Raw genomic sequence first — 25375 nt, 5'->3', positions numbered from 1 at the left:
AAAGTTGGAAGAAACTGTAGAAAGGAGCAGGGATTTGAAACGGCATCAGTGAAAACCCGGGAGCAACCATTGCAGAAGATTACCGAGTCAAGGGCTGGGTGACCGGTAAAGCATCCCTTGAGAAAAGCTTGGCCAGCTGTTCTGTTAGACTGTCATTTGAGTTCGATTCATGAGTTGAGTAACAGTTGTCACTTATTGAGTTCAAGTCTGTCACAGTGTGACATTTATTGACTCAAAGCCTGTGTGACGGTTTTATTTAGGGTTCAGTATTATTCTGTGGGGATGGGGGTGGCACAGTGGTTAGCACTGGCGCCTCACAGTGCCAGGGACCCGGATTCAATTCCGGCATTGGGTCTTGGTCTTTGTGAAGTTTGTACATTCTCCCCGTGTCTGTATGGGTATCCTCTGGGTGCTCCGGTTTCCTCCCACAGTCCAAAGATGTGCAGGTTAGGTGGATTAGCCATGTTAAATTGCCCCTAAGTGCCCAGTTCAAGGGTCAATGGGCCAGCCTCAAGAATCAATAGAAAACGTCAGTTCGCTGATAATTGTCTGTTACAATTTACAATTCGTATCATCTTTGATGATAAGCGCCAAGTCAAACTCTGGCCCCATCTTTCACTTCTCTCCTGCGAAACTAGTTCAGTTATTTGTTACCGCAACGAAAAAACAGCAGAAAAAAAAAGCCATTACAGAAAATCGAAACGGATTCGCCAACGTGAAGCACTTCTTCCAACGTGGCAGTGAAATGAGGGCGAAGATTAAAGTCACAGTTTCATGTATTGGAGAAAATAACAAAGGCAGGATGTGGCGTCGAAGGCTACACGGGTTAGGTGATGAAACAATATCGACACGAAGGAACTTTCATTGTTTAAAGATTGATGCAGATGGAGGTTTCACTGCCTAAGACCGTCTAACACCGCCACCCTCCTGTAAGTCATCCGATCGCATTCAACCCATCAGCAAAGTAGCTTAATCGGAATATGCAGGTTCTGAAATTGGTAGGTCCTTGTTGTGTTGGTCTAATGCGGGTATAGTCCTTCCTGAGGCATAGTTTCACAGTAAGCACTGGATGGGCTATATATCCAGCTAAGCCGAGTTAGCAGCTTGTGTACAATGACTCTTCCAGAGCAGGGTGCACTGGCCCAGTGGCTGAGCAGGTTGCCATTTTCATTACCAGCTGATAGACAAAAGAGCAACTTTCTGCTATTACTCTGCAAAACAAAGATTGCAGCAACAACGGGGGTGGTGGGAAGTATCAGCATCACTTACCTTGTTTGCAGTACATGATCATGCCAGTTCTGGGTATTTCGTAAGTAGGCATTGAGAATATCTTATCCACAGACAACGTGACTAATGTATTGTTTGATAGCAAACCAAATGCACCCCGGCGTGTAGGAAGCAGCTTCGCCTCTGTCACATAGAACCGTATAACATAAAGGTAATCGCACCTCTCTTTGGAAGAGCTCTCCAATTGGTCCCTCTCCCCCACCCTGTCCTCCCTCTATAGCCCCCGCAAATGTGTATGTGTTAAATTACTGTTATCGGGCTTACGATCACTGTGAATCTTTGAGAACATTTATATCCTTGCTTCTTGCTCTTTCTTCAGCTAATCGAAAGCAATACGTTTAGAATTTGTGGAAAATTCAGAAGGGATGTCTCTGGACACATTCCCAGTGCTGCCCGACAGACAAGCCGGAATGATTCTGGCACCGTTTCCGTGTAATTTATTAACTGAAGTTCTTCAGTTGCATTTCACTGCAGGCTATCAAGGTAGATGTTCATCCTCTCTATCTCCCTCTGAGTCTCTCAGCTACCATTCCACTTACCCCTCCTTTCCCCCGCTCGCTGTTCTCTTCCCTCCCACGTCTTCCCGTTACCTCTTCTTCCATCCCATCCCTTCTCCTTACCCCTTTCCCCTTCTCCCACCCCCCACCCCTTCTCCAATGGCGCCTACTCCTTCCCTCACCCACTGCCTCTTCTACGCTCCACATATTCCCTCCCCCACCCTCTTCATCTCCTCGCTCTCCCCTTCCCCTTTTATCTTTCTCCGTCCTTTCCACTTCCAATCTTCCCCTCCACTCCCTTTACACCCTCCCCTCTTCGCTCTGTCCCTTCAACCTTCCCCCTCCTTCCATCCTCTCCCCATCTCTGGGGTCACACCCCTGGCGCTCCCCCTTCACCTCGGCACACTACTAAACCTCCTCTCTCCTTTCTCTTGCTTGACATCCCTTCCCTCGCCCCACATTCATCCTCCACACCCCGTCCCCATTCCCATTACCCCTTCTCTTCCCCTTTTCCTACCCCATATTCCCTCCAATCACACCCTCATTTTCCCTCCCTTCCCCTCCTTTCCCACCTACCACTGTCCCTCGCTCCAGCTTTCTCCTTCCCCTTCCCATTCTCTCCCCAGACAGGCATAGTTTCACAGTCAGCACTGGATGGGCTATATATCCAGCAAAGCCGAGCTACCTTGTGTACACTGACTCTTCCAGAGTGGCGTGCACTGGCCCAGTGGCTGAACAGGTTGCCACCAAGCAGGCCAGCAGCAAGGTTCAATTCCAGTACCAGCCTTCCTGAACAGGCGACGGAATGTAGCGACTAGGGGCTTTTAACAGTAACTTCACTGAAGCCTACTTGTGACAATAAGCGATTTTCATTTCATTTCCTTTCATTTTCCTACCAGCTGATAGACAAAAGAACAACTTTCTGCTATTACTCTGCAAAACAAAGAGTGCAGCAACAACGGGGGACCCACTCCTTTCCCCTCGACCCTCTATTCATCTCTCCTCTCATTCCCATCCTCCCCTTCCCCTCCTCATCTTCTCCCTTCCCTTCTCCCAATCCACCCATTCCTTTCTCTCTGTCTCACTCTCGCGCCCCACCTTCCTCACTCCTTCCACCCCCATCCCACCGCTTCTCCTTCCAAAGTTTGCAGCCTAAGGGGTCCAGTCGCAACCTGAGCCCCCTTTCACAAATCAGACTGGTGCCGCTGTATTCGCTGGGGCAGGAATGGACTCCAGACCTTTCTGGTCATCTCATCTTATTCGTCTTCAGCCATCCCAGGAGTCCCACCAAAAAAATGTCTTGCGATCAGTGGGAGTTTGTGAAATAAAATACCTATTCGATGTTTCAATTCATGAGATATTTTAAACAAATCCCACGTGCAAAATAAAACAAAGCTCTAAAAAATATAACTTGCAGTTTGTGATATTATGAAGCAACTGTTTATAAAGATTCATGGGCAGCACCATGGGTCAGTGGTTAGCACTGGTGTCTCACAGCGCCAGGGGCCCAGGTTCAATTCGTGCCTCAAGTGACTGTGTGGAGTTTACACTTTCTCCCCGTGCCTGCGTGGGTTTACTCCGGGTGCTCAGGTTTCCCCCCACAGTCCAAAGATGTGAAGGTCAGGTGGGTTGGCCATGCTAAATATCTTCTTAGTGTCTAAAGCTTAATAATAATACTCTTTATTAGTGTCACAAGTAAGCTTACATTAACACGGTAATGAAGTTACTGTGGAAAGCCCCAAGTCGCCACATTCCGGCGCCTGTTCGGGTACAGAGAGGGAGAATTCAGAATGCCCAATTCACCAACAACACCTCTTTCGGGACTTGTGGGAGGAACACAGAGCACCCGGAGGAAACCCACGCAGACACGGGGAGGACGTGCAGACTCCGCACAGACAGTGATCCAAGGCCGGAGTTGAACCCGGGTCCTTGGCGCTGTGAGGCAGCAGTGCTAACCACCGTGCTGTGCGGAGTTTGCACGTTATCCCAATGTCTGCGTGGGTTTCCTCCGGTTGCTCCGATTTTCTCCTACATTCCAAAGATGATGTGGGTTAGGTGTGATTGGCCATGCTAAATTGCCTCTTGATGTGCAGGTTAGGCTATGGGGCTACGCGGATAGAGCGGGTTGGAAAGAGGAGCTCTCATTCAAAAAAGGAGTCGGTGCAGACTCGATGGACCGAATGGCCTCCTTCTGCACTGCAGGGACTAAATGATTCAAAGTCGCACAAACATCTGAAGAAAAAATCCCATCACTGTCCTGAAAGTGGCGACCCGTGATTTTAAACCAGCGACTCCCCCCCACCACCACCCCCCCCCACCCCCTTCTACTTGTCGTGAGCTCACTGAAAAGCGGAAACATCCTTCCCACCTCCACCATATCAAGACCATTCAGGATCTTGTGCACTTCAATCAAATCACCCCCTCACTCTGCTGAACTGTAGGGAAAACAAACCCAGTCTGGCTAACCTTCCCTATCAGACAACATAAAGCGCCACATGGGCAAGTGGCTCAAGTTAGTTGCACAAGTTAAGGATACATGGGGCGGGGGCAAAATGTTGAGACAGTAAAGACATGTAAAGGACAGTGCAAGTGACATTTGCAGGCTGGCAGGCTTCTTGCTCGGTTACAGCCGCAGCGACCGACAACCTATATTCGGGATGCGGATGAAGAGCTCGGCCCTGCAGACACAGCTAGGCGGGAAAGTAGGCTGTGAGGAGGAGGCGAACAGTCACGCGAAAGGCCGCAACTAGATTCAGCAAGTGAGCCAGAAAGTGGCAGAGGTGGCGAAGGTAGTGAATCATCACCTCAGAAGAGAAGGCAAGGCAGAAACCGCAGGTTATATTGTTTTACTTCAGAGCAGGAGGTGTCAAGACTATGAGGGACTAGTATAGTACAATATATATACATATATATGTGTGTGGGGGGGAGGAGTTGTTTTGAATCTTTAAGGCTGTTGGCAGAATGACGGTAATTCTCCCCCTCCCCTCCCTCACATCCTGTCGCCTGATTTGAAAGCAGCCAGCAAGCTGCTGCTGTCTGAACTGCGGTAATTTGGTTTATTTTTTTTGGCTATGTCCCCCCAGATCTCAGCAGCCCTGTAAAGTATTCCAGCCGGAGCAGTTTCCTCCGCTGACTGGAAATGCCAGCCGATCCGGGTTGCCTTCCCGCCTTTATTCTAACGTCGTGCCTCTTTGCCGCGGGTAAGTCAACGCTCCCGGTCCGGGGAAAGAGGGTCTTGGTGACTGTGGATGGGAATGGCCTTTGGGGCGGGGGTGAGGGGGGAAAGGGGCGTGAGCTCCCGCGCGCTGCTCAGAAAGGAAAGCGGGGATTGGGTTGTTGGCTGTGTGTTTGGGGATGGAGTGGGGGGGGGGGGGGGGGGGGGGGGGGGGGAGTTTGAGATGAACCTTTAGTTGCATTTCCGAACACCCAATTTCTATAGTTGGTGGAGGGGAGGGTCTAATTATCTTGATGGAAACCAATTAAACTAAATTAAATAAACTGAGGGGCAAAGTAACACGGGAAGTCCCTTGAAGGAAAACTGCCCCTAAATAAAAATGCAACTTAAAATATCAAACCAACATGGGATTAACAGGGTGGATGGAGCAGCAACCCCAGACCCTTCTGTACCCGGCGGGAACGGAAAGACTCGCGTGTGCCCGTGGAGCACGACACCCGGCCCTGAATGAGGCCCTGGGAGAGGGGCGGAGGGTCCTCTTCCCTCCCTACAACCCCTCCTCCCTCCACAACGGGTGAGGTGGTGGGTGGGGGGGGGGGGGGGGGGGGGGGGAGAAAGGGGAATCCATTGAGGTCCGGGAGATTTCCGCGACTTCCGAAGCTGATTGAATTTCTTCCCCAAGCACTGGCGCAATTGCACTGGGTTAATATCGAGCGGGGAGCGCACTATCCCATCTCTCTCCCTTCCCCTCCACCACCACCCTCGGCCCCACCACTTCCCAACATTAATTTGTCCGGAGAAAGGTATAAAAGGCACATCCAGGTGCACGGCTCGATGTTCAGGATCCTTCTCCCTCCCACTCCCCCAGTCAGGGGTTGAAAACTGGCGGTCCACACGAGAGGAGCGAGGAGGTTTCCAGGTAGGGCCAGCGACGGATGCTGGTGCGGCAAGTACTGGGCCCCACTTTGACCCAGTCCCTTCAGGGCAGGAAGGGGTGGAAATCGACAGGGAGAGCCGTGTTGAATGACTCAAACGTTGATGCTGTTAATTAATGTATCCAAGCGGTAGGGATGAATAATGAGTGCTGTCTAACTGGAGGCGCTGTTCCCGATAGGAGTTCACTGCAATCAGCCAACGATACAGCAGACACCCAGGTCAGTGAAGCTGGCTGAAGGCGCGTCTGTGACTATGAATTGCATCATCAATTTCGCTGGGGCTAAAGCTAACGAATGGCAAAAGAATGGTCATCCGATAAAGCACGCTATCCGGAATTACGAAGGAAGGGTGAAAGAGGGCATCGGCGTGTCCAATGATCCGAAAGTGCTGTTGCCATATCTGCGGATCCAGAATCTAACAGAATGTGATTCGGGAACATATTATTGCATGTTGGAAACCGCGGGCAAAATGGCAAATGGGACAGGGACGACCCTCACCGTAACCCGTAAGAACACTGTGTTACCTGTGTGCCGACATGTACCCGTGTGAGTGTGTGCATGTACGTCCGCCTGGGTGTTTTATGTGAGCCTCTGCGAGGGTGTATCTTTGTGTGTGTCTGCGTCTGTCTCTGTGAGAATGGACATGTGTGTGTGTGTGTGCTTGGTCTGGAATTATGAGTGAACGCGTGTGCATGTACGTTTGTCTTGGGATTGTGCGTGTCTGTCAGAACTATGTTGAGTGGCACGCACGTGCATATTTACTCTCACAGACAGCCGTACATACATCCGTGCGTTTATATGAGTCTCAGTTCCAGAGTATATGCGTGTGTCTGTGTGGGAATGTGTGTGCATGTGTATTTGAGTGTGTGTGAGTCTCTCTGCCTGTGTGAGACTGTTTGTGTCGGTATGATATATATATATGTGTGTGTGTGTGTGGTGCCTCTATGTGATAATGTGTTTGTCTCAGTGTGCCAGAGATTCTCTGACAAAATATGCCAGCCCATATGTGGGATTGCGTACGTGTGTCATTGTGATTGTTGTGGGCGACTGAGAATGTTGCAGAGAATGTGCATAAATGCACCGTTGCTGAGAGCGCTAACATTTCATGTGAAAGAAAAACACATTGAATTTTAATAGCAAGTGCACGGAAATAATCGTTATTCATTTGCTGAGGTGTTGATGCTTGTCTAACCTTTCTCCCTACTGTCAATTTAGGTGTTGCACAAGTTCAATGCAGCTCCATCAATTCTGTGCATATTGGAGTCTCTACTGCATTGATAGGGGTGCTTTGTATTTCACTGATCATAGTCTCTGTACTTCTCAATCAAAGAAATAAAGGTATTTTCATGCATTTAATCTGTTAGTATTATTGCTACTGTTATGACAATTGCTTGACTGTCCTACTTAGATTTTAAATTTCAGGGACCTCATTCTTTCCATATGAAGTTTTATGCCACCTTTTTTGACGCCAGCTTAATTTATTTCTGAAGAATTCAAAATCAATGGACTTGTCCTCATCCACTCTCCCATTACTTATTTACCGTCGTTCGCCCCTTCGCTTCCACCTCCCATCGCTCAACTGCTTGTTGCGGACCTTTCTGGATTGCAGTAAGAAGTCTTACAACACCAGGTTAAAGTCCAATTGATTCAATTGATTCAAACACGAGCTTTCGGAGCTCAGCTCCTTCCTCAGGTGAATGGATTGGGCATCGCTTGCGGTTCCTTCCCCGACATTGAGTCAACATGCCGCACTCCCTGTCCAATGGCACTGCTGGACCACTTTTTCACACATACTGTACTGCCTCACTTTCGCAGTCACATGGGGCAACTAGAAAGGAACAATGAATGCTGCTTTGCCTGTGATGAACTCATCCTGAGAATAGATACAAATAATTTATTATAAAGAGTGACATGGTATGTTCATAGAAACATAATGTGGAGATGCCGGCATTGGACTGGGGTGAGCACAGTAAGAAGTCTTACAACACCAGGTTAAAGTCCAACAGGTTTGTTTCATTCACCCGAGGAAGGAGCAGTGCTCCGAAAGCTAGTGTTTGAAACACACCTGTTGGACTTTAACCTGGTGTTGTAAGATTTCTTACCATAGAAACATAAAAATAGAAACAGGAAGCTGCCCTTCTGCCCTTCGAGCCTGCTCCACCATTCATTATAATCATGGCCGATCATCAAGTTCAATAGCCTGATCCCGCCTATTCTCCCCCCCCCCCCCGCAATATCCTTTGATCCTTTTAGCCCCAAGAACTGTATCTAATTCCACAACGTTTTGGCCTCAATTACTTTCTATGGTAGTGATTTCCACAGATTCACCACTCTCTGGATGAAGAAATTTCTCCTCACCTCAGTCCTAAAAGGTTTACCCTTTATCCTTGAACTATGACCCCTAGTTCTGGACTCCCCACCACCTGAAACATTCTTTCTGAATCTACCATGTCTAATCCTGTTAGAATTTTTAAAGTTTCTATGAGAGCCACTCTCCCTCTTCTGCACGCCAATGAATACAATCCTAATTGATGCAGTGTGTCCTCATCTGACAGTCCTGCCATTCCAAGAATCAGCCTGGCAAACTTTCGCTGCACTCCCTCCATAGCAAAAACATCCTTCCTCAGAAAAGGACACCAACACGATACTCCAGGTATGGCCTCACCAATGTCCTTTGCAATTGTAATAAAACATCTCCGTTCCTGTACTCAAATCCTCTCGCTATGAATGCCAGCATACCATTTGCCTTCTTTACTGCTGCTGTACCTACCCGCTTACTTTCTGCGACTGATGCACGAGGACACCAAGGTCTGGCTGAGTATCCACCTCTCTCAATTTACACCCATTCAAATAATCACCTGCTTTCATATTTTTGCTACGGAAGTGAATAACCCCACATTTATCCACATTATGCTGCGTCTGCCATGCATATGCCCACTCACTCAGTCTGTCCAAATCCCTCTGAAGCATCTGTACATCATCCTCACAGCTCACCTTCCCACCCAACTTTATATCATCTGCAAATTTGGAGCTAATACATTTAGTTCCCTTGTCCAAATCATTAATATATAATGTGAACAGTTGGGGTCCCACCACAGATCCCTGAGGTCCCCCACCAGTCCCTGCCTGCTAATCAGAAAATACCCATTTATTCCAACCTTTTGCTTCCTGCCTGCTAACCAGCCTTTTATCCATCTCAAGACATTACCCGGAATCCCATGCACTTTAACTTTACATATTAATCTGTTATATGAGACCTTGTCGAAAGCCTTCTGAAATTCTAAATAAATCGCATCCACCAGTTCTCCCTGGTCAGCTCTACTTGTTACATCTTCAGCACATTCTAGTAGATTCGTCAAGCATGATTTTTCTTTTGTAAATCCATGCTGACTTTGATTACACCACTGCTTTCCAAATGCTATGCTATGAAATCCTTGCTAATGGACCCCAACAACTTCCCTACTACCGACGTTAGGCTCACTCGTCTATGGTTCCCTGTTTTCTCTCCACCTCCCTTTTTGAATGGCGGGGTTACCCTCCAATCTGTAGGAATCATTCCAAAGTCCAAAGAATATTGGAAATATATTATACCAATGGATATACTATTTCCACGGCCACTTCCTTAAGTACTCTGGGATGAAGATTATCAGTCCCTGGAGATTTGTCCACCTCCAATCCCTTTAATTCCCCCCAAACCATTTCTTTACTAATACTAATTTCCTTCAGCTCCTCACTAAAATTTCTCAGAAGTTCTGGTACATTATTCATGTCTTCCTTTGTGAAGAAATGAAATGTAAAAAAGCAAATTGAGAATGATGAATTAAGTAGATCATGAATTAAGGCATCAAGTATTGGAATGCTTTCCAGTCATATTTAAGAGAATGAGCGAAGGTGTTGTTCGTATTCAATCATGGGATACGGGATTCACTGGCAGAGCCAGTATTTATTCCCCATCCATAATTACCCTTGGGAAGGTGACCTTCTTGAATCGCTGCAACTCACGTGATTTAGGTACACACTCATTGCAGTTAGGAAGGGAGTTCCAGGATTTTGACCCAGTGATGTTGAAGGGGTAATATTAGTCGTTATAATAATCTTCATTGTCACAAGTAGGCTTACATTAACACTGCAATGACGTTATTGCGAAAAGCTCCGCGTTGCCACCTTCCTGCGCCTATTTGGGTACACAGAGCGAGAATTCAGAATGCCCAATTCATCTCACAGCACGTTTATCGGGGCTTGTGGGAGGAAATCAGAGCACCCAGAGGAAACCCACACAGACACAGGGAGAACCTGCAGACTCTGCACAGACAGTGACCCAAGCTGGGACCCTAAGTTGTGAAGCAACAGTGCTATTCACTGTGCTACCGTGCTGTCCAATGGTGATATATTTCCAAGAGTGACTTGAAGAGGAACTCACAGGTGGTGGTGTTTCCTTGTATCTGCTTTTCTTGTCCTTCTAGGTGGTAGTGGCCACGGATTTGTAATGTGCTGCCTGATGAACCTTGGTGAGTTGCTGCAGTGCATCTTGTAGATGGTACACACTGCAGCCACTGTGTCTCGGTGGTGGAGGGAGTGTGTTTGTGGAAGATGCACCAAACAAGTGGGTCTTCCTGGATGGCATCAAGCTTCTTGAGTGTTTTTGGAGCTGCACTCATCCAGGCAAGTGAAGAATATTCAGTCATACTCTTGAGTTGTGCCTTGTGGATAGATGGTAGACAGGCTTTGGGAGTTAGGAGGTGCACTTAGTCACTGGGTCATGAAATTTAGCTTCTAATTTGTTCATTAAATGGAGTCTTGTTTACACAAGTCATGACACAAGAGTCAATATTTAGTAAAATTACTTTTTTGCCAGGACCATGACCTGTTCATATGTATTCCAGATTATTCAGTTACATACAGATAAACATAATCAGGTTTTAAATTGCAAATGAAATACTCAGATTTAATTGAATCAGTTCATGATTGAATGTGTTTGTACTTCTTTGCAGCTTGCATTGCTCTTCAGAGGTAAGTTCATATGTTACTTCTGCAGAATTAACCTTCTGCTCCCCCTGAACTGTCGATGGGTCATCCCACTCTGTTTCCTCTGAATTATTTTTATTCCTTTACCTATTGATGAGTGTGAATGTTGCCAGCAAGGACAGTGTTTGTTGCCCATCCCTAAATGCCCTTCAACTCAATGGCCTATATGGCCATGTCAGAGGGCAGGTAGGACTCAAGCGCATTGCTGCGGACCTGGAGTCACATGTACGCCAAACTGGGCGAGGATGGCAGATTTCCTTTGCTAAATTATACCGGAAAATATGCCAATGGATGCGAATTTCCTGGTCACCATTGCTTTGACTCCCCTTTAATTCCAGATTTTAAAAAATGTAATTAAATGCCAATAGATAAACATAGGGCAGAAGAGCTGGCCACTGGATTACTAGTCCAGTACCATTACCACGAAGGCAATGTCTCCTCCACTGGTTTCTACGTGTACTGAAAAATGAAAACCTATCACATTGTAACCTCCTGGCTGAATATATTTCCTAACCATGTGCTTTCATCTCCATAGGCAGTTCGTTGCATACGTCACAGAAAAGTCAACAGGTAATTGATTTCCAACTTGCAGCAGGGAATTCGTAAGATCATAAATATATTTCAATGAAAAGTCGCTTCAGCCCATTCTAATTCATCATCTCACATCCCATTCTTCTAGTTTTTCCGCCCGTGTTGCATCTGTTCTAATGATGCCACCTTTGAAAATAATGCTTTAGAAATGCATGCTTGTTTTCCATGCCAAGGTTCCCCCCACCTGCTGTTGGCAGGGCATTCAACTGGGTTCGACCCATTTCTACCTTCGCCCTTCCCCTCCCGTCCCTGAACAATGATAGGCCCGCCTTGTCCTCGCTACCCACACCACCAGCCTCTGCATTCAAAGGATCTTCCTCTGCCAATTCTGGTAACTGGCAAAATGCGACCACAGAACACATCTTTCCCTTACCAACCCCATCAACATTCCACCAGTCCCTCTCTGGCACTCTGGTCCATTCCTCCCTCACACCCAACTCCCCATCCCCTTCCCATGATACCTTCCCAATCGCAGAAGATGCAATGCCTACCCCTTTACCTCCTCCCTCCTCACCATTCAAGGCCACAAACATTCCTTTTAGATTAAGCATCTTTTCACTCTCACTACCTTCAATTTAGTTCATTGTATTTGCTGATCCAAGTGCAGTCTCCTCTACGCTGGTGCCACTTTAGGTCAGTTGTCTAGAGAGCAGGGTTGTGATACACAGTCAAGGCCAGAAGCATGGGTTCAATTCCCATGCCGGCTGAGGTTATTCATGAAGGCTGACCTTCTCAACCTTGCCCCTCACCTGAGGTGTGATGATCCACAGGTTAAATCACCACCAGTTAGTTCTCTCCTTCATATGTGAAAGCAGTCCAAGGTCATTTGGGACTCCGGTGACTTTACCATTACCTTACATTGGGAAGACTAAATACAGACTGGGTGACTACTTTGCAGAACGCTTTCACTCAGTCCCCAAGATCCCAACCTTCCCTTTACATTGTAATCTTTCCACTCCATTTGAAATTTTTTAACGTGTCCTTTTTACATGTATTGCCTCAACACAAATACAAACCCCTCCCCCTCCCACCCCTGGCCATTTATCCCTTGTTATTAAAGTTGCTCCATTTTGTTGCAATCACTCACCACTACACTTTCATATCTAATGCATTCTTCCTTTCTTCAGTACTGATAAAGAGCCAAAAGGACTTGAAACTCTGCTTTCTCCTTCCAGATGCTGCCAGACCTGTTGCGTTTTCCAACATTCATTGTTATTGCTTCAGATTCCAGCATCCGCAGTATTTTGCTTATTATACCAATGTAACCATCTTCAGTAATTCATTATTACTGAAATGATGCAAGTGTCTTGAGTCCCAACCATTCTCCTTAGCGGTCTCTATCTACCAACTTGCCCTTTGGCAAGTTCCATTCTATCATTAAAGTAAATAGGTCTCCTAAATTCCTTACGTTCATGTTTACGGTAAATAACGTGCCACTCATCAGTCCATCTTGCTCTCCCTTCCCTGAACACGATTGACACCGCTCTAATCCCACCCCCTGTACCTCGCCGGCATCAGCCTATAATATGGTTCCCTGTTGCAGTTTCGTCAGTTTTTACCCTTCGGCTCACATTTTGCTCCATTCCCTCAGATGCCAGGCTAATGTGTTATACTTGGTTTACAGCCACCATAATGTAATGCAATGCTTTGTGAAGAACTGCTGGGAGGTCAAAGTATGTTTAGCAGCATGACTTCTCTCTTCATCAATTTGGGAGATCGCTTCCTCTAAAATACTTCACGAGTTTAAACAGGCAGCATTTGACAGCCATGATATAATCTGCCTTGAGGGGCGGGGGTCAACTCGGTGTTCAGTAAAACTGCATTGTCCTCTCCAGAGCAGAGCTTTGGACAATTCTAACGGGATTGCCCAAACATCAGAACCCCCGGACCCCCAACACCCATCTCCCGACCTCCCCAGTTGGGTGCAGAAGAATGAAGAGCATGACCCTTGGCACCGATTTGGTTGAAGCAGTTACTGGAATTATGGCAAAGTTAGGGATCAATCCGCCTTTGCTTCCTGTTCTTTTTAAATTAGGCAACTGAAAGGTGGCGTTGGAAATATATAACTTAAAAAAAACATGCAGCTAGGGCACTTCGTAATCCTTGCATGCCCTGTTTTTTCTGCATAGTAAGTTTGCGTTTAAATAACCAACATTCATACGGTGAAGTCTGTATAAAATGAGATATCCTGGAGTCGCACTATATTCTCATGTATTAAAAAAAATAAAAGCCTATTTTGCTTAGCTTTCAGGAAATGATCCAAACAATTCGCACATTTGTACTTGCATGCAATTTAGATTAATTGTACCATCCAGATTCAAACGTTACCAGCCTTTCAAACACTCTTTGTCATGCTAGCATACCAGTAAAAAAATCCAGGAAGTTTAACTGAGCTTAATGATGTAGTGAAGAAAAATGTTCCCTGGCCTGTAATATATGGTATAGCTGCAAATGTGAAAACCGGAGAGATTTTTCATGCAACTTTCCCATGAGGTTATCCGCTCTGCTCGGAATTTGTTGGGAGGTTCTGTCATGTCAATTTACGATGCAAAAGTGGAACAACTGCAGATTGATCCTTACGAGTGGATACCATTTCCAGGCTTGATCTTCTGCAATATCACTTGATCGCTCTGTTGAAACCAGAGCGAGTTAAACATCAATAGCATCGGGCTTCTAAGAGTCCAGTAATAAACATTGTTCTGTTGATGTACTTTGTAAATGTGAACAATGTAAGAATCATTCATTTTACTTGCGGGCCAAAAATTTTAGCTAGGCAGATTGGAAGAAAATGTTAATTAAACCAATAGATAGATTGATATATTTGCGATGTTCTGCTTTTGGAATTTCCTGTTAAATTTTATATCTTTGATTTTCTTTTGCCAACCAAAGTGTTATTTATTTTCAACAGCAACTCTCCCATTAAAGCCTAAAGGGAAACACAAGGTAAGCAGGACCTTGCTGGAATCTGCCTCCCCCGTAATGTATCCAATCCATTGTTTACTGAAAGTCACAGTAGAGCAGTGATTAAAACATTCAGAAAACAATATATGCATTTCAGTACTGTCCTAGGCTGTGCGTGTGTACAAATGTCTAATTGATGCAGGTCTCACTGAATTCAATCACTTTAAAGCATCGGAGACTTTAAAAAGCGCATGCATTCGGATCTCATATAGAACATAGAACATAGAACAGTACAGCACAGAACAGGCCCTTCGGCCCTCAATGTTGTGCCAAGCCATGATCACCCTACTCAAACCCACGTATCCACCCTATACCCGTAACCCAACAACCCCCCCTTAACCTTACTTTTTCTAGGACACTACGGGCAATTTAGCATGGCCAATCCACCTAACCCGCACATCTTTGGACTGTGGGAGGAAACCGGAGCACCCGGAGGAAACCCACGCACACACGGGGAGGACGTGCAGACTCCACACAGACAGTGACCCAGCCGGGAATCGAACCTGGGACCCTGGAGCTGTGAAGCATTTATGCTAACCACCATGCTACCCTGCTGCCCAAATATAATTCAGCTTAAGGTTAATAACGCATTTTGCATATACACATAAAGGTATTCATTACCCTCAGAGGTTAATGTGCAGCTTTTAAAGACGTTTTATCGTGAACGATCAGCTGCTCAAATTGCTGATGTCCATGACATGTCCCCCCCCCCCCCCCCCTCCCCTCCCATTCGTTCTTGGGATGTGCGTGTTGCTGGCTGGGCTAGCATTTCTTGCCCATCCCAAATTGCCCTGAACTGAGTGGTTCAAGAATCTTAAGAATCAGCCGCTCTGGGTCTGTAGTCACATGTAGGCCAGACCGGGTAAGAACGGCAGATTTCCTTCTCTGAAAGACGTTAGTGAGCTAATTATTTTATGGTCGTCTTACTTTTAATTTCAGATTTTTATTGGAAGGATATTTCACCATCTGTCCTAGGACCCCAGAACATTACTCTGGGTCTGTGAATTATTAGTCGATAACAATACCACTGCATCACTGTTGTTATGGGCCAGAGTTTAGTTAACCCCAAAATGTATCATGGAGTTCACCTGACCCACAACTTTTAATAGATTTCGGTTATGGGAGCACAAGGACCCATGCTACAAATGTGATGCAACAGAGATCTAAGACACTTTTAAAACAAAGTGTGCACTGAAAGGGTGTCTGCCTTTTTTATGAAATGAAATGAAATGAAAATCGCTTGTTGTCACGAGTAGGCTTCAATGAAGTTACTGTGAAAAGCTCCTAGTCGCCACATTCCGGCGCCTGTCCGGGGAGGCTGGTATTAATTAAAGGTGAAGTCCACCTTAAAGGCATAGATCTCATTAAATGCCAGGTACAGAAATTGAAATAGCAGAGTAACAGAAATTAAAAGGAAAAACACGGGATAGATATGGATTAATAGGAGGATCCTTACAATGGAATAAACAAAGTGGGGGAGGTAATGTATTTCAAAGTGAATAAATAGTCAGGTCTGAATGAACTGATGTTACGCGGCACAAGAAAGGAACTTATGCGGAGGCTCTGACAATCAATGTTCAATCTACTCGATCTATATTGATGGGTCTGGAGGGCTGATAATATTGTACTGCCGCTTAAAAAATCAGAAATAGGTAGACCCATTTAATCTAGACTAATGATCAGAACCTTAGTGGACAACATATTGCGAAACAATTCTGAGGACGGCATTAACTGACTTTTGGGAAGGCGCAATTTAATCAAGGACAGTCGATGTGGATTTGTGAAGGGAATGTACTGTCTGCTTAGCTGATTCATTTTTTTATAATAGGTAGCAAGGAAGGTTGATGTAATCTATCTGGATTTTGGCAAGAATTTTAACAGGATCGCACAGAGCAGACTGATCAGAATCCAGGAGAAAGCAAGACGTTGGATCCAAATTTGGCTCAATAAAAAGAAGCAGGGAGTAATGGTGTCTGTGTGTTTCATGACTGGAAGGCTATTTCGAGAGGAGATATACATGGCTCAGTACAAGGACTCTTGCGTTTTGCAACACATATCCATGATTGAAATTTAAATTTAGGAAACACAGTTAAGAGGTTTTCAGATGACACACACATTAGTTCTGTGATGGTAGTGTGGACGAAAGCTGTCTATTTCAGGAAGATATCAATGGGCAGAAAACCCCAAGTGAAATGTAACCCAGAGAAGTGTGAGCTAGTGTATCTGAGGAGTCCAAACAGGCAAAGGATCACACCTTGAATAGCAGGATGCTGAAAGATGTAGGGGATTAGAGGAACCTTGGAGAACATTTCAACAGATCCCAGAAGCACCCCACTAACTTCTGAAGAACATTTAGGCATGATTAATAGATGGTCACTGTGCCACCCAAACCCAGGTCCATTTGAATGAAAATATAACCCAGGAGAGACATAGAATATAAGGCAGGTTATGGTGTAATTCTATGAAACACTGGTTGGACCACAATTGGAATATGTCTGTTCTTCTGCTCAATACATCAGAGAGAGGATGTGATTACACAAGAAATGTTATAGATGATATTTGTGAGGATTCAAAGAGTAGAGAGTTTTGGCTGCGGGAAAAGATCGGTTAAGCTTTATTTTTAGTACAAAAAAGCCCAAGGGAAGACTCAGCTGATGCATATGCAATTATACAGCGTCTCGTCGGAATGGGTGGGTGGCTTTTTTTTCTTCCGATCTAACCAGATACAGTATTGTTGGTAGATGGACCAGAGGGAAGTTGAGGAGAAAATATTTCATGGCAAGGCTCCTAAAGATCTGGAACTCACTGCCTACAGGGATGGAACTCGTAAAAACCATTGTTGCATTAAAAATAAAACTTGGCTATGCACTTGAAACATGGCAACCCGGGCCACATACCCAAATCTGGAAAGTGGGATTAGGCTGGATATCTCATTTCTGGCTAGCCAATTCACTTTTGGCTATCTTGCATGGAATCTTTGTGATTCCAGTAATTTTGCATCAGGTGAACCAATTATTTGACAGATCAGAAAATGATCTGATTTCATTTGTTATGAAAATACAAGAAATAAATAAAGATCCCAATGACCAAGTTATTTAAAACATTTTATTTTATTATTGAATGCTTTACTGTACCCGAAAATATCAAACATTCACATAAGAGCACTCTAAAAAATTTAATTCGTGCATAATGAAATTAGTGCTGTGCTGACATGTCATTCAGTCGTTTTACAAAATATTTAACCTTAGCCATGCAGAATTTTAAATTCATTAATATTATTAATAATACCAGAAGCTCCCATTGAACTGCTTGTGGTCAGCCGGTAGATGTGCTGCTTAATCATAGAATCAGTTTTATACAACGCAGCAGGAGGTTATTTATCGTATTGTAGTTTTGAAAGAAAAATCGAATTATCCTCATTCCTCCCCCATTTCCCCATAACCCTGGATATTTTACTATTCAAGTATTCGTACAATTTACTGAACAAAGTTAGTGTTGAAAAACTCAGCCTTTCAGATGCATTCCAGTTTATGATAGCTTGCTGTTTAGAAACGTATTTCCTGCTGCATCTTCTGGTTTCCAATTACATTCAATTAATTTCCTCAGATGGATATCCTTTCAGCCACTCGAAGCAATTGCTCCTCATTTAGCCTTGCAAACCCTGAATAATTTTGAATCATTCTATTAAAAAAATGTCTACTCCATGGAAAACAAGGCCAGATTCTTTGCTGGTCTGAAATTCTGCCACCATTCTAGTGAATCTGTTATGGATGTTCTCTCAGGTCCTGGTATTCTTGTTTCCATCTGTAGGCATCTTGTACTGTTCCTTTTTATTTTTAACACAACCAAAAATCCCACACCACAGTCATTCTCTTAAGTAGACATTTGCAAGTAATTATGAAGGCTAATAGAATTGTGAGGGGAATTGAATATAACGGTTGTACAGGGCACTGGTGAGACCACATCTGGAGTACTGTGTATAATATTGCTCATCATATTTCAGGAAAGATGAACATTTTTTTGGAAATAGTCCAGGGTAGATTTACTAGATAAATACTTGAAATGGGCAGGTTGCCTTAAGAGAAAAGGCTAGGTGTGTATCCACAGGTGTTTAGAAGAGTGATAGGTGACTTGTTGACACTTGACAGGTCTTGACAGGGTAGATATGTAGAGGATGTTTCACCTTCTGGGAGAGTCTAGAACTAGGGTCACTGTTTAAAAATAAGGGGTCCCTAATTTACCAGAGGGATGGGACTTTCCCCCCTTTATTGAGGTGATGTGTCTTTGAAACTTTCTTCCTCAAAGGGCAGTGGAATGAGAGTCTTTGAATATTTTAAGCCATTTTCTTGATTAACAAAGGTATGAATAGGTTATAGGGGTAGGCGGGAATATGGAGAAATCAGATCCTCCAAGATCTTACCAAATGGTGCATCAGGCTCGAGGGGCCGAGTGGCTTACTCCTGTCCCTTAGTCATTTGTTCGGATATTCATAATGATGTTCTTCTGGAACCAGTCCAAGGTGCTTCTTAATGGCTGGGTATGGTGGTGGGAGGTTACTTTAGCATTCCCCCCCCCCCCTTTTCAATTTGGTAACTTTTACTCCCAGATTTGTCGTTCTTGATGAGGGTTTCCCTGCAAATTAGCTCAAGCTAAGCGAATCTTTCAGCCTTGTTTGAATGTTGATAAATTATCTACTTTCAATCCAAGTTCCCACCAGCATTCTTTTGTGGTGAGATATTAATGTTCTGCCTCTATCTCTCTCTTGTATCCCTGCAGGATCTGCCATTCAGTAAGATTATAGTTGATCTGATACCTCCACATTCCTGCCTACCCCATAATATTTCACCCCCGTACTTATCAAAAATCTATCAACTTCTATCTTTAATATATTCAAAGACTCTGTTGCCACTGCAATTTGAAGAAGGGGGTTCCAGAGACCCACAAGCCTCTGTGAGGAACACAATGATATTACAATGCTTTCCCTTGGACTGTACCGCCATAAAGCCTTTCTGCAGGCAAAGGTGAATCGCATGAGCGTTGTATCCAGGTAGCCAATTAGCTGACTGCTATCTTCCCTATTTCGTTATATATTGGAATTAAATAGGCAGTTAATATGTAACCGTTTATAAAAGATGATAATTCTAAAACCTTCCTGGGACTATGAAGACTAACAGCCTAATCATTGCAAGCACAGATGTTTCATCCATAGTCTACAGGTGTGAAAACCTTGCACTCTCTTGCCAGTAAAACAACCCCTCAATCTTGAACAACCAGACCACGCACGTTTGCCCTGAGCAGCATTCAGAACAAGTCATACGACCGTCTTCGTTCCTCCATTTTACCTTAAACCAAAAACAGTCCCAAAGCATAACGATCTTTCAAAACATTGCTTCACCTTCCTAAAGCCAGGTGCATTGAATTGATCACAATACTACAGCTTGTGCCTAACCAGTGCTTTATAAAAGTTTGAACATGACTTCCTTCATTCACACTTTATACAAGGATTCCTTCTTAACTTCTCCGACCATAGAACAGTACAGCACAGAACAGGCCCTTCGGCCCTCAATGTTGTGCCGAGCCATGATCACCCTACTCAAACCCACGTATCCACCCTATACCCGTAACCCAACAACCCCCCCTTAACCTTACTTTTTCTAGGACACTACGGGCAATTTAGCATGGCCAATCCACCTAACCCGCACATCTTTGGACTGTGGGAGGAAACCGGAGCACCCGGAGGAAACCCACGCACACAGGGGGAGGACGTGCAGACTCCACACAGACAGTGACCCAGCCGGGAATCGAACCTGGGACCCTGGAGCTGTGAAGCATTTATGCTAACCACCATGCTACCCTGCTGCCACTGCTACCCTGCTGCCACTGCTATCCTGCTGCCACCATCTTACACAGCCCCAGGTCTCGTTGTTCCTGCACCCTCTTTCAAATTGCACTATATATTTTACAGTGCCTCTCTAATTTTCCTCACAAGGTGTATTACTTGAGACTCTCTGCCTTAAATATCAGCCTGTGTCCTCGTGAAGTCCATTACTACCCTCCTCACGGTTTTGTACATTTCTGATCATGCAACCTATGATACTGTGCAACAATAGTCTCCTGCTAATGTTCAGTTTCATATCCCTTAAAGCAACGTATGAATGTATACTGCATTGTTGAGCACAATTATCTGACAAATTAGAGATGAGGCCGATTTCCTTTCTCCTTTTATGTGCGTTTGCAAAGACGGTTTAATAGCTGAAGGCATGCTACCTCTTGGGTAGTAACCACGGTTATTGTGGTTGTGACGCATCCTGCACATTGCAAATGATCAGCTTCCTTGCTCTTCTTGGAACAATAATGCAGAGTTTGTGTTAGAGAAACGACACCATGATGAGCCATTCTGGAGTTGCATTGTCTCTCACTGTGGAAATAGTAGATTTCCCTACCTCTGCACTTGTTAACATGTTTGTCTCAATATCCATCTGTCTATCTAGCTTCCTGTCTGTCGGGTTTAATTTCTAAATCTTGTGTTATGCAGACGATATGCAGACTGGATTGAATGACTTGCTATAGGAACATAGAAACATCGAAAATAGGAACAGGGGAGGCCATTCGGCCCTTCGAACCTGCTCCACCATTCATTATGATCATGGCTGATCATCCAACTCAATAGCTTGATCTTACCTTTCTCCCCACATTGTTTAATTCCCTTTGCCCCAAGTGCTATATCTGACTGCTTCTTGAAACATACGGGGCTGGAATCTCCAGACCCAAGCCACACATTTCTCAGAGGCACACCATTCGCTGGTGGTGAGATCCTTTCTTCCATTGCTTGTCAATGGGATTTCCCACTGAAGCCATCCCACACCATTGCGAAATCCATAGACGGGGTGTGCTGCCAGCGGGAAAGGAATCACAATGGCCAGAAGCTTGTGGCCTCAACTACTTACTGTGGTAGCGAATTGCACAGATTTATCACCCTCTGGGTGAAGGAATTTCTGCTCACCTCAGGCATACATGGTCTGCCGCATATCCTCACACTGTGACCCCTGGTTCTGGAGACCCCCACCATTGGGAACATCCTTCTTGCATCTCCCCTGCCAAACCCTGTTAGAGTTTTACAGATTTCTGTGAGATCTCCCTTCATTCTTCTGAACTCCAGCGAATACAATCCTAACTGACTCCGTTTCTTCCCTTATGTCTGTTCTGCCTTCACATAAATCAGTCTGGTAAACGTTCTCTGCACTCCTCTATTGCAAGAACATCCTCCTTCAGATAAGGGGAGCTAAACTGCACAAATATTCCAGGTTTGGCCTTACGAAGGCCCTATATAATAGCAGCAAGCCAACCCTTCTTGTGAACTCAAATCCTCCTACTGTGTAGGCCTACATACCGTTTGCCTTCTTTACCACTTGCTATACCTGCATGCTTACCTTCCGTGACTGGTGTAGAGTGCACTGAGGTCTCGTTCTCATTTCCCCTCTCCTAATATATGGCCATTCAGATAATAATCTATCTTCTCTAGAGTGGATGACATCACATTTTTACAAATTATGCTGCATCTGCCATTCATTTGCTTACTAACTCAACTTGTTCAAATCGCACTGAAGGATTTATAGATCCTCCTCACAGCTCACCCCCACACCCAGCTTTATGTCATCTGCAAATTTGGAGATTTTACATGCAATTCCCTCACCTAAATGAATAATATATACAGTGAATAGCTGGGGCCCCAGCAATGATTTATGTGGTATCCCACTAGTCACTGCCTGTCATTTGAAAAAGACGCATTTATTCCAAATCATTGTTTTGTGTCTTCCTACCAGTTTTCTATCCATCTTAATACACTATCACTAATCCCATATGCTTTAATTTTTCACGATAATCTCTTATGTGGGACTTTGTCAAAAGCTTTCTGAAAATCCAAATAAACCACATCCACTGGCTCCCCCTCATCAACTCTACGAGTTACATCCTCGAAGAATTCCAGTAGATTTGTCAAGCAAGATTTCCCATTCATAAATCCATACTGACTCTGTCCCATCCTGCCACTGTTTTCCAAGTGATCAGCTTTAAAATCCTTGATATGGATTCTAGAATTCTCCTCAGTACCAACGTCAGGGGTACTGGTCTATTATTCCCCGTTTTCTCTCTACCTCCCTTTTCACATTAGCTCCCTCCAATCTGTAAGAACTGTTCCAGAGTCTATAGCATCTTGGAAAATGACCTCCAATGTATCCCCTAATTCTCGGGCCACCTGCTTAAGTACTCTAGCATTATATATTATTAGGTCCTGAGTATTTATTGGCCTTCAATCCCTTCAGTTTCCCCAACACCGTTTCACTGCGAATACTGATCTCCGCCAGTCCTTCCCTCTCGCCAAACCCTGCGTTCCCCAACATATCTGGCATCTTTTTTGTGTCCTCCTTTGTGGAGACAGAACCAAAGTATGCATTTGGTTGGTCAGCCATTTCTTTGTTCAGTAGCTCCCTACCACGTACCTGACGATTCTCATTGTTCTTTGTTTTCAAAGCGCCGAGAGGGACACACTTCCAGCTCTGACCCAGAAGGGAAGAAGAAGAAAAGGAAGGCGAAAGAGCGTCAGACGAAGGACAATGACGATTATGTCCACGTCGGCCGACAGCGGGGAACGATGCCCTAATCTCAAGAAACACAGGGCCGCTCAAACAGACATTATTTAAGGTTTATCGTTCATCCCGAATTATTTCCCAAAGGGTATAAAGAATTTCAGTGGTTTATAATGTTTTAAGCTTTTACCTTCTGACAGTAAATAATGAACATGTAAATTTCACCATGCCAATAATATACTTAACATCGTTGTATTAATTACCCACACCGATTGGATAGAAGGGGGTGGTTTAGTGAAATCGTTGCAATTTGAATTTAATAAGCTATTTTATTTTTAACGGTATGTTATCAGACGCAAGGCCAACCCCTCTGATTTCATGTGTTCCTCCACGGTTTTATACCCCAACCACCGTCCCTCTGCATTTGTCCTTAGTGAAAATTAAAATCAGGGCGGCGTCTAAAAGCCAATCCACTGGCGGGATCGGGGAAACATTTCCCGCGAACTTGGGCAGTGAACATCCGCTCCTATTGAGCCGGACCAGTCTTCCTGGCCTTGCCTCAGGATACTAGTTCCAACTGGAGCCTCCCGCTTTCGTAAATCAGACTGGTGCCGCTGAGCTCGCTGGGCAGCAATGGACTCAGGACCTTTCTGGTCACCTCAACTTATTTATATCCCGCCATCTCTGGAATGCCACCAAAAAAAGTCTTGCGATCAATGGGAACTTGTGAAATAAAATACCCATTGTCTCGATGTTTCAATTCAAGAGGCATTTTGAACAAATCCTATGTGCAAAATAAAACAAAGCTTCCAAAGATAAAAATTGCAGTTAGCGATATTATGAACCGATATTTTATAAAGGTTTAAGGGCGGTAAGGTGGCACAGCGGTTAACACGGGTTCAATTCCGGCCTCGGGTGAATGTCGGTGTAGAGTATGCACGTTCTCCCCGTGTCTGTGAGGGTTTCCTCCGGGTGCTCCGGTCCTCCCACACAGGCAAAGATGCCCAGGTTACGTGGGTTGACCATGATAAAGTTGCCCCTTAATGACCAAAGATGGGGTTCCGTGGGAGTGGTCTGGGTGGGGTGCTCTTTCGGAGGGTCGGTGCATACTCGATGGGCCGTATGGCCTCTTCCTTAACATGGTTCAAAATAGCCTGGCATGGAGGTGTTAGCCTTCATTGGACAGCAGACGGTTTTCTGCCTTTGCAATGCAATCGGAACAGACAACCGCCCCATGAGCCAGTTTTTAAACCTGCATTTCAAATCTGGTCATCGATTCGACGGCACAGAGATTGCTTATTGAACCTGTTCGGGGAGGTCGGTGTTTATCCCGCAGGACTCCCCTCACGCAGAGACCTCTATATCACCACATCCTTCTATACTTTTCTCCATTGTGCACTCACTCTCCCCCCTCCCCATAAATGCGCCTATGTTTTTTGCCTCAATTACCCAACAGGAAATCCAAGGGGAGATTTAATCAATGGAAAGTAAGATAGAATTAAGGGCCGATTCCGTTTGAAACGTGCAAGTTCACTCACTGTGACTACAGGGGGAGTGGTGACGGTGGTGGTGGGGAATGTGGGGGGGGGGGGGGGGGGGGGGGACAGACAGAAAAAAAAGGGCCCAAACGCAATCCATTTCTTATAAATTGGACACCTTGGCGGACACGGCTACGCACCAAGTGCAGGATATTGGGATTAGAATAGATATGTGTTTGATAGCCAGCACAGACACGATTGGCCGAAGGGCCGCTTTCTGTGCTGTTAAAAACCTTATGTGTGGTAGTGTTGAGAAGTGGTAGAAATAATCGTAGCCTCTCAGTTGAAAAATCACACATTTAAAGTCTGAGTGGACGTGGATGATGAGCGAATGGGCACCCAGGCGACCTGTGAGTGCGAGTTCTGTAATGTGTTTCAGCTTTCTCTGCTTCTCCCCTGCACAGGTTCTTCTGCCTACTTGCGCAACATTTGCCACCCTTTTGGCCTCAGGGTTTCTCAGTAAACGACTGATGGAAACTCTGATGCGCTGGCTACTGCTGATATTTCGTTTATTTTAGGCACATGGTCATTGGCTCAGATCTTACTCGGTGATCTTAACCGCTGTGCAACATTGCGAAACGTCCAGCACAGAGTGAGCGGATGGGGAGGTGGGGATATGTGCGGGGGGAGGGGGCGGTTGCTCAACATCGGTCTGAAGGTACTTTCACACAGCAGACCCCTGATAAGAATTCTTCACTTATAACTTATAAGGGGCAGCACGGTAGCATGGTGGTTAGCATCAATGCTTCACAGCTCCAGGGTCCCAGGTTCGATTCCCGGC

At 45.1% G+C, this 25375-nt stretch overlaps 1 protein-coding gene and 1 long non-coding RNA gene across 8 annotated transcripts in view; one reads left to right on the top strand and one right to left on the bottom strand.

Moving 5' to 3' along the window:
- LOC119976035 overlaps positions 1-1421 on the bottom strand; it is a 44888-nt gene extending 43467 nt beyond the window's left edge. For 2 of the 4 annotated variants that reach the window (XR_005462859.1, XR_005462858.1), the window contains exon 1: positions 1270-1403. This is a non-coding gene — a long non-coding RNA (uncharacterized LOC119976035). Of the gene's footprint in view, positions 1-1269 lie in introns of all 4 variants that reach the window. The other 2 variants (XR_005462856.1, XR_005462857.1) reach the window with 2 other exon arrangements.
- On the top strand, positions 860-23878 carry LOC119976033. 4 transcript variants are annotated; one of them, XM_038816133.1, is made up of 8 exons: positions 860-929; positions 4868-4984; positions 6074-6400; positions 7110-7232; positions 10886-10904; positions 11455-11489; positions 14419-14453; positions 23002-23878. In XM_038816133.1, the coding sequence occupies exons 2-8, from the start codon at positions 4924-4926 to the stop codon at positions 23128-23130; spliced, it is 729 nt and encodes a 242-aa protein (XP_038672061.1). In that variant the 5' UTR covers positions 860-929; positions 4868-4923; the 3' UTR covers positions 23131-23878. The 4 variants fall into 4 exon arrangements, with proteins under 4 accessions (XP_038672061.1, XP_038672060.1, XP_038672062.1 ...); XM_038816132.1 differs by having other exon boundaries at positions 863-998; XM_038816134.1 differs by lacking the exon at positions 860-929 and adding an exon at positions 1669-1770.
- The last annotated feature ends 1497 nt before the right edge of the window (positions 23879-25375 follow it).

This window comes from Scyliorhinus canicula, chromosome 13 (assembly GCF_902713615.1).
Source record: "Scyliorhinus canicula chromosome 13, sScyCan1.1, whole genome shotgun sequence".
Classification (NCBI taxonomy): Eukaryota; Metazoa; Chordata; class Chondrichthyes; order Carcharhiniformes; family Scyliorhinidae; genus Scyliorhinus; species Scyliorhinus canicula.
Note: the sequence above shows the minus strand (reverse complement) of the source record. Positions and strands in the feature narration are given on the sequence as shown.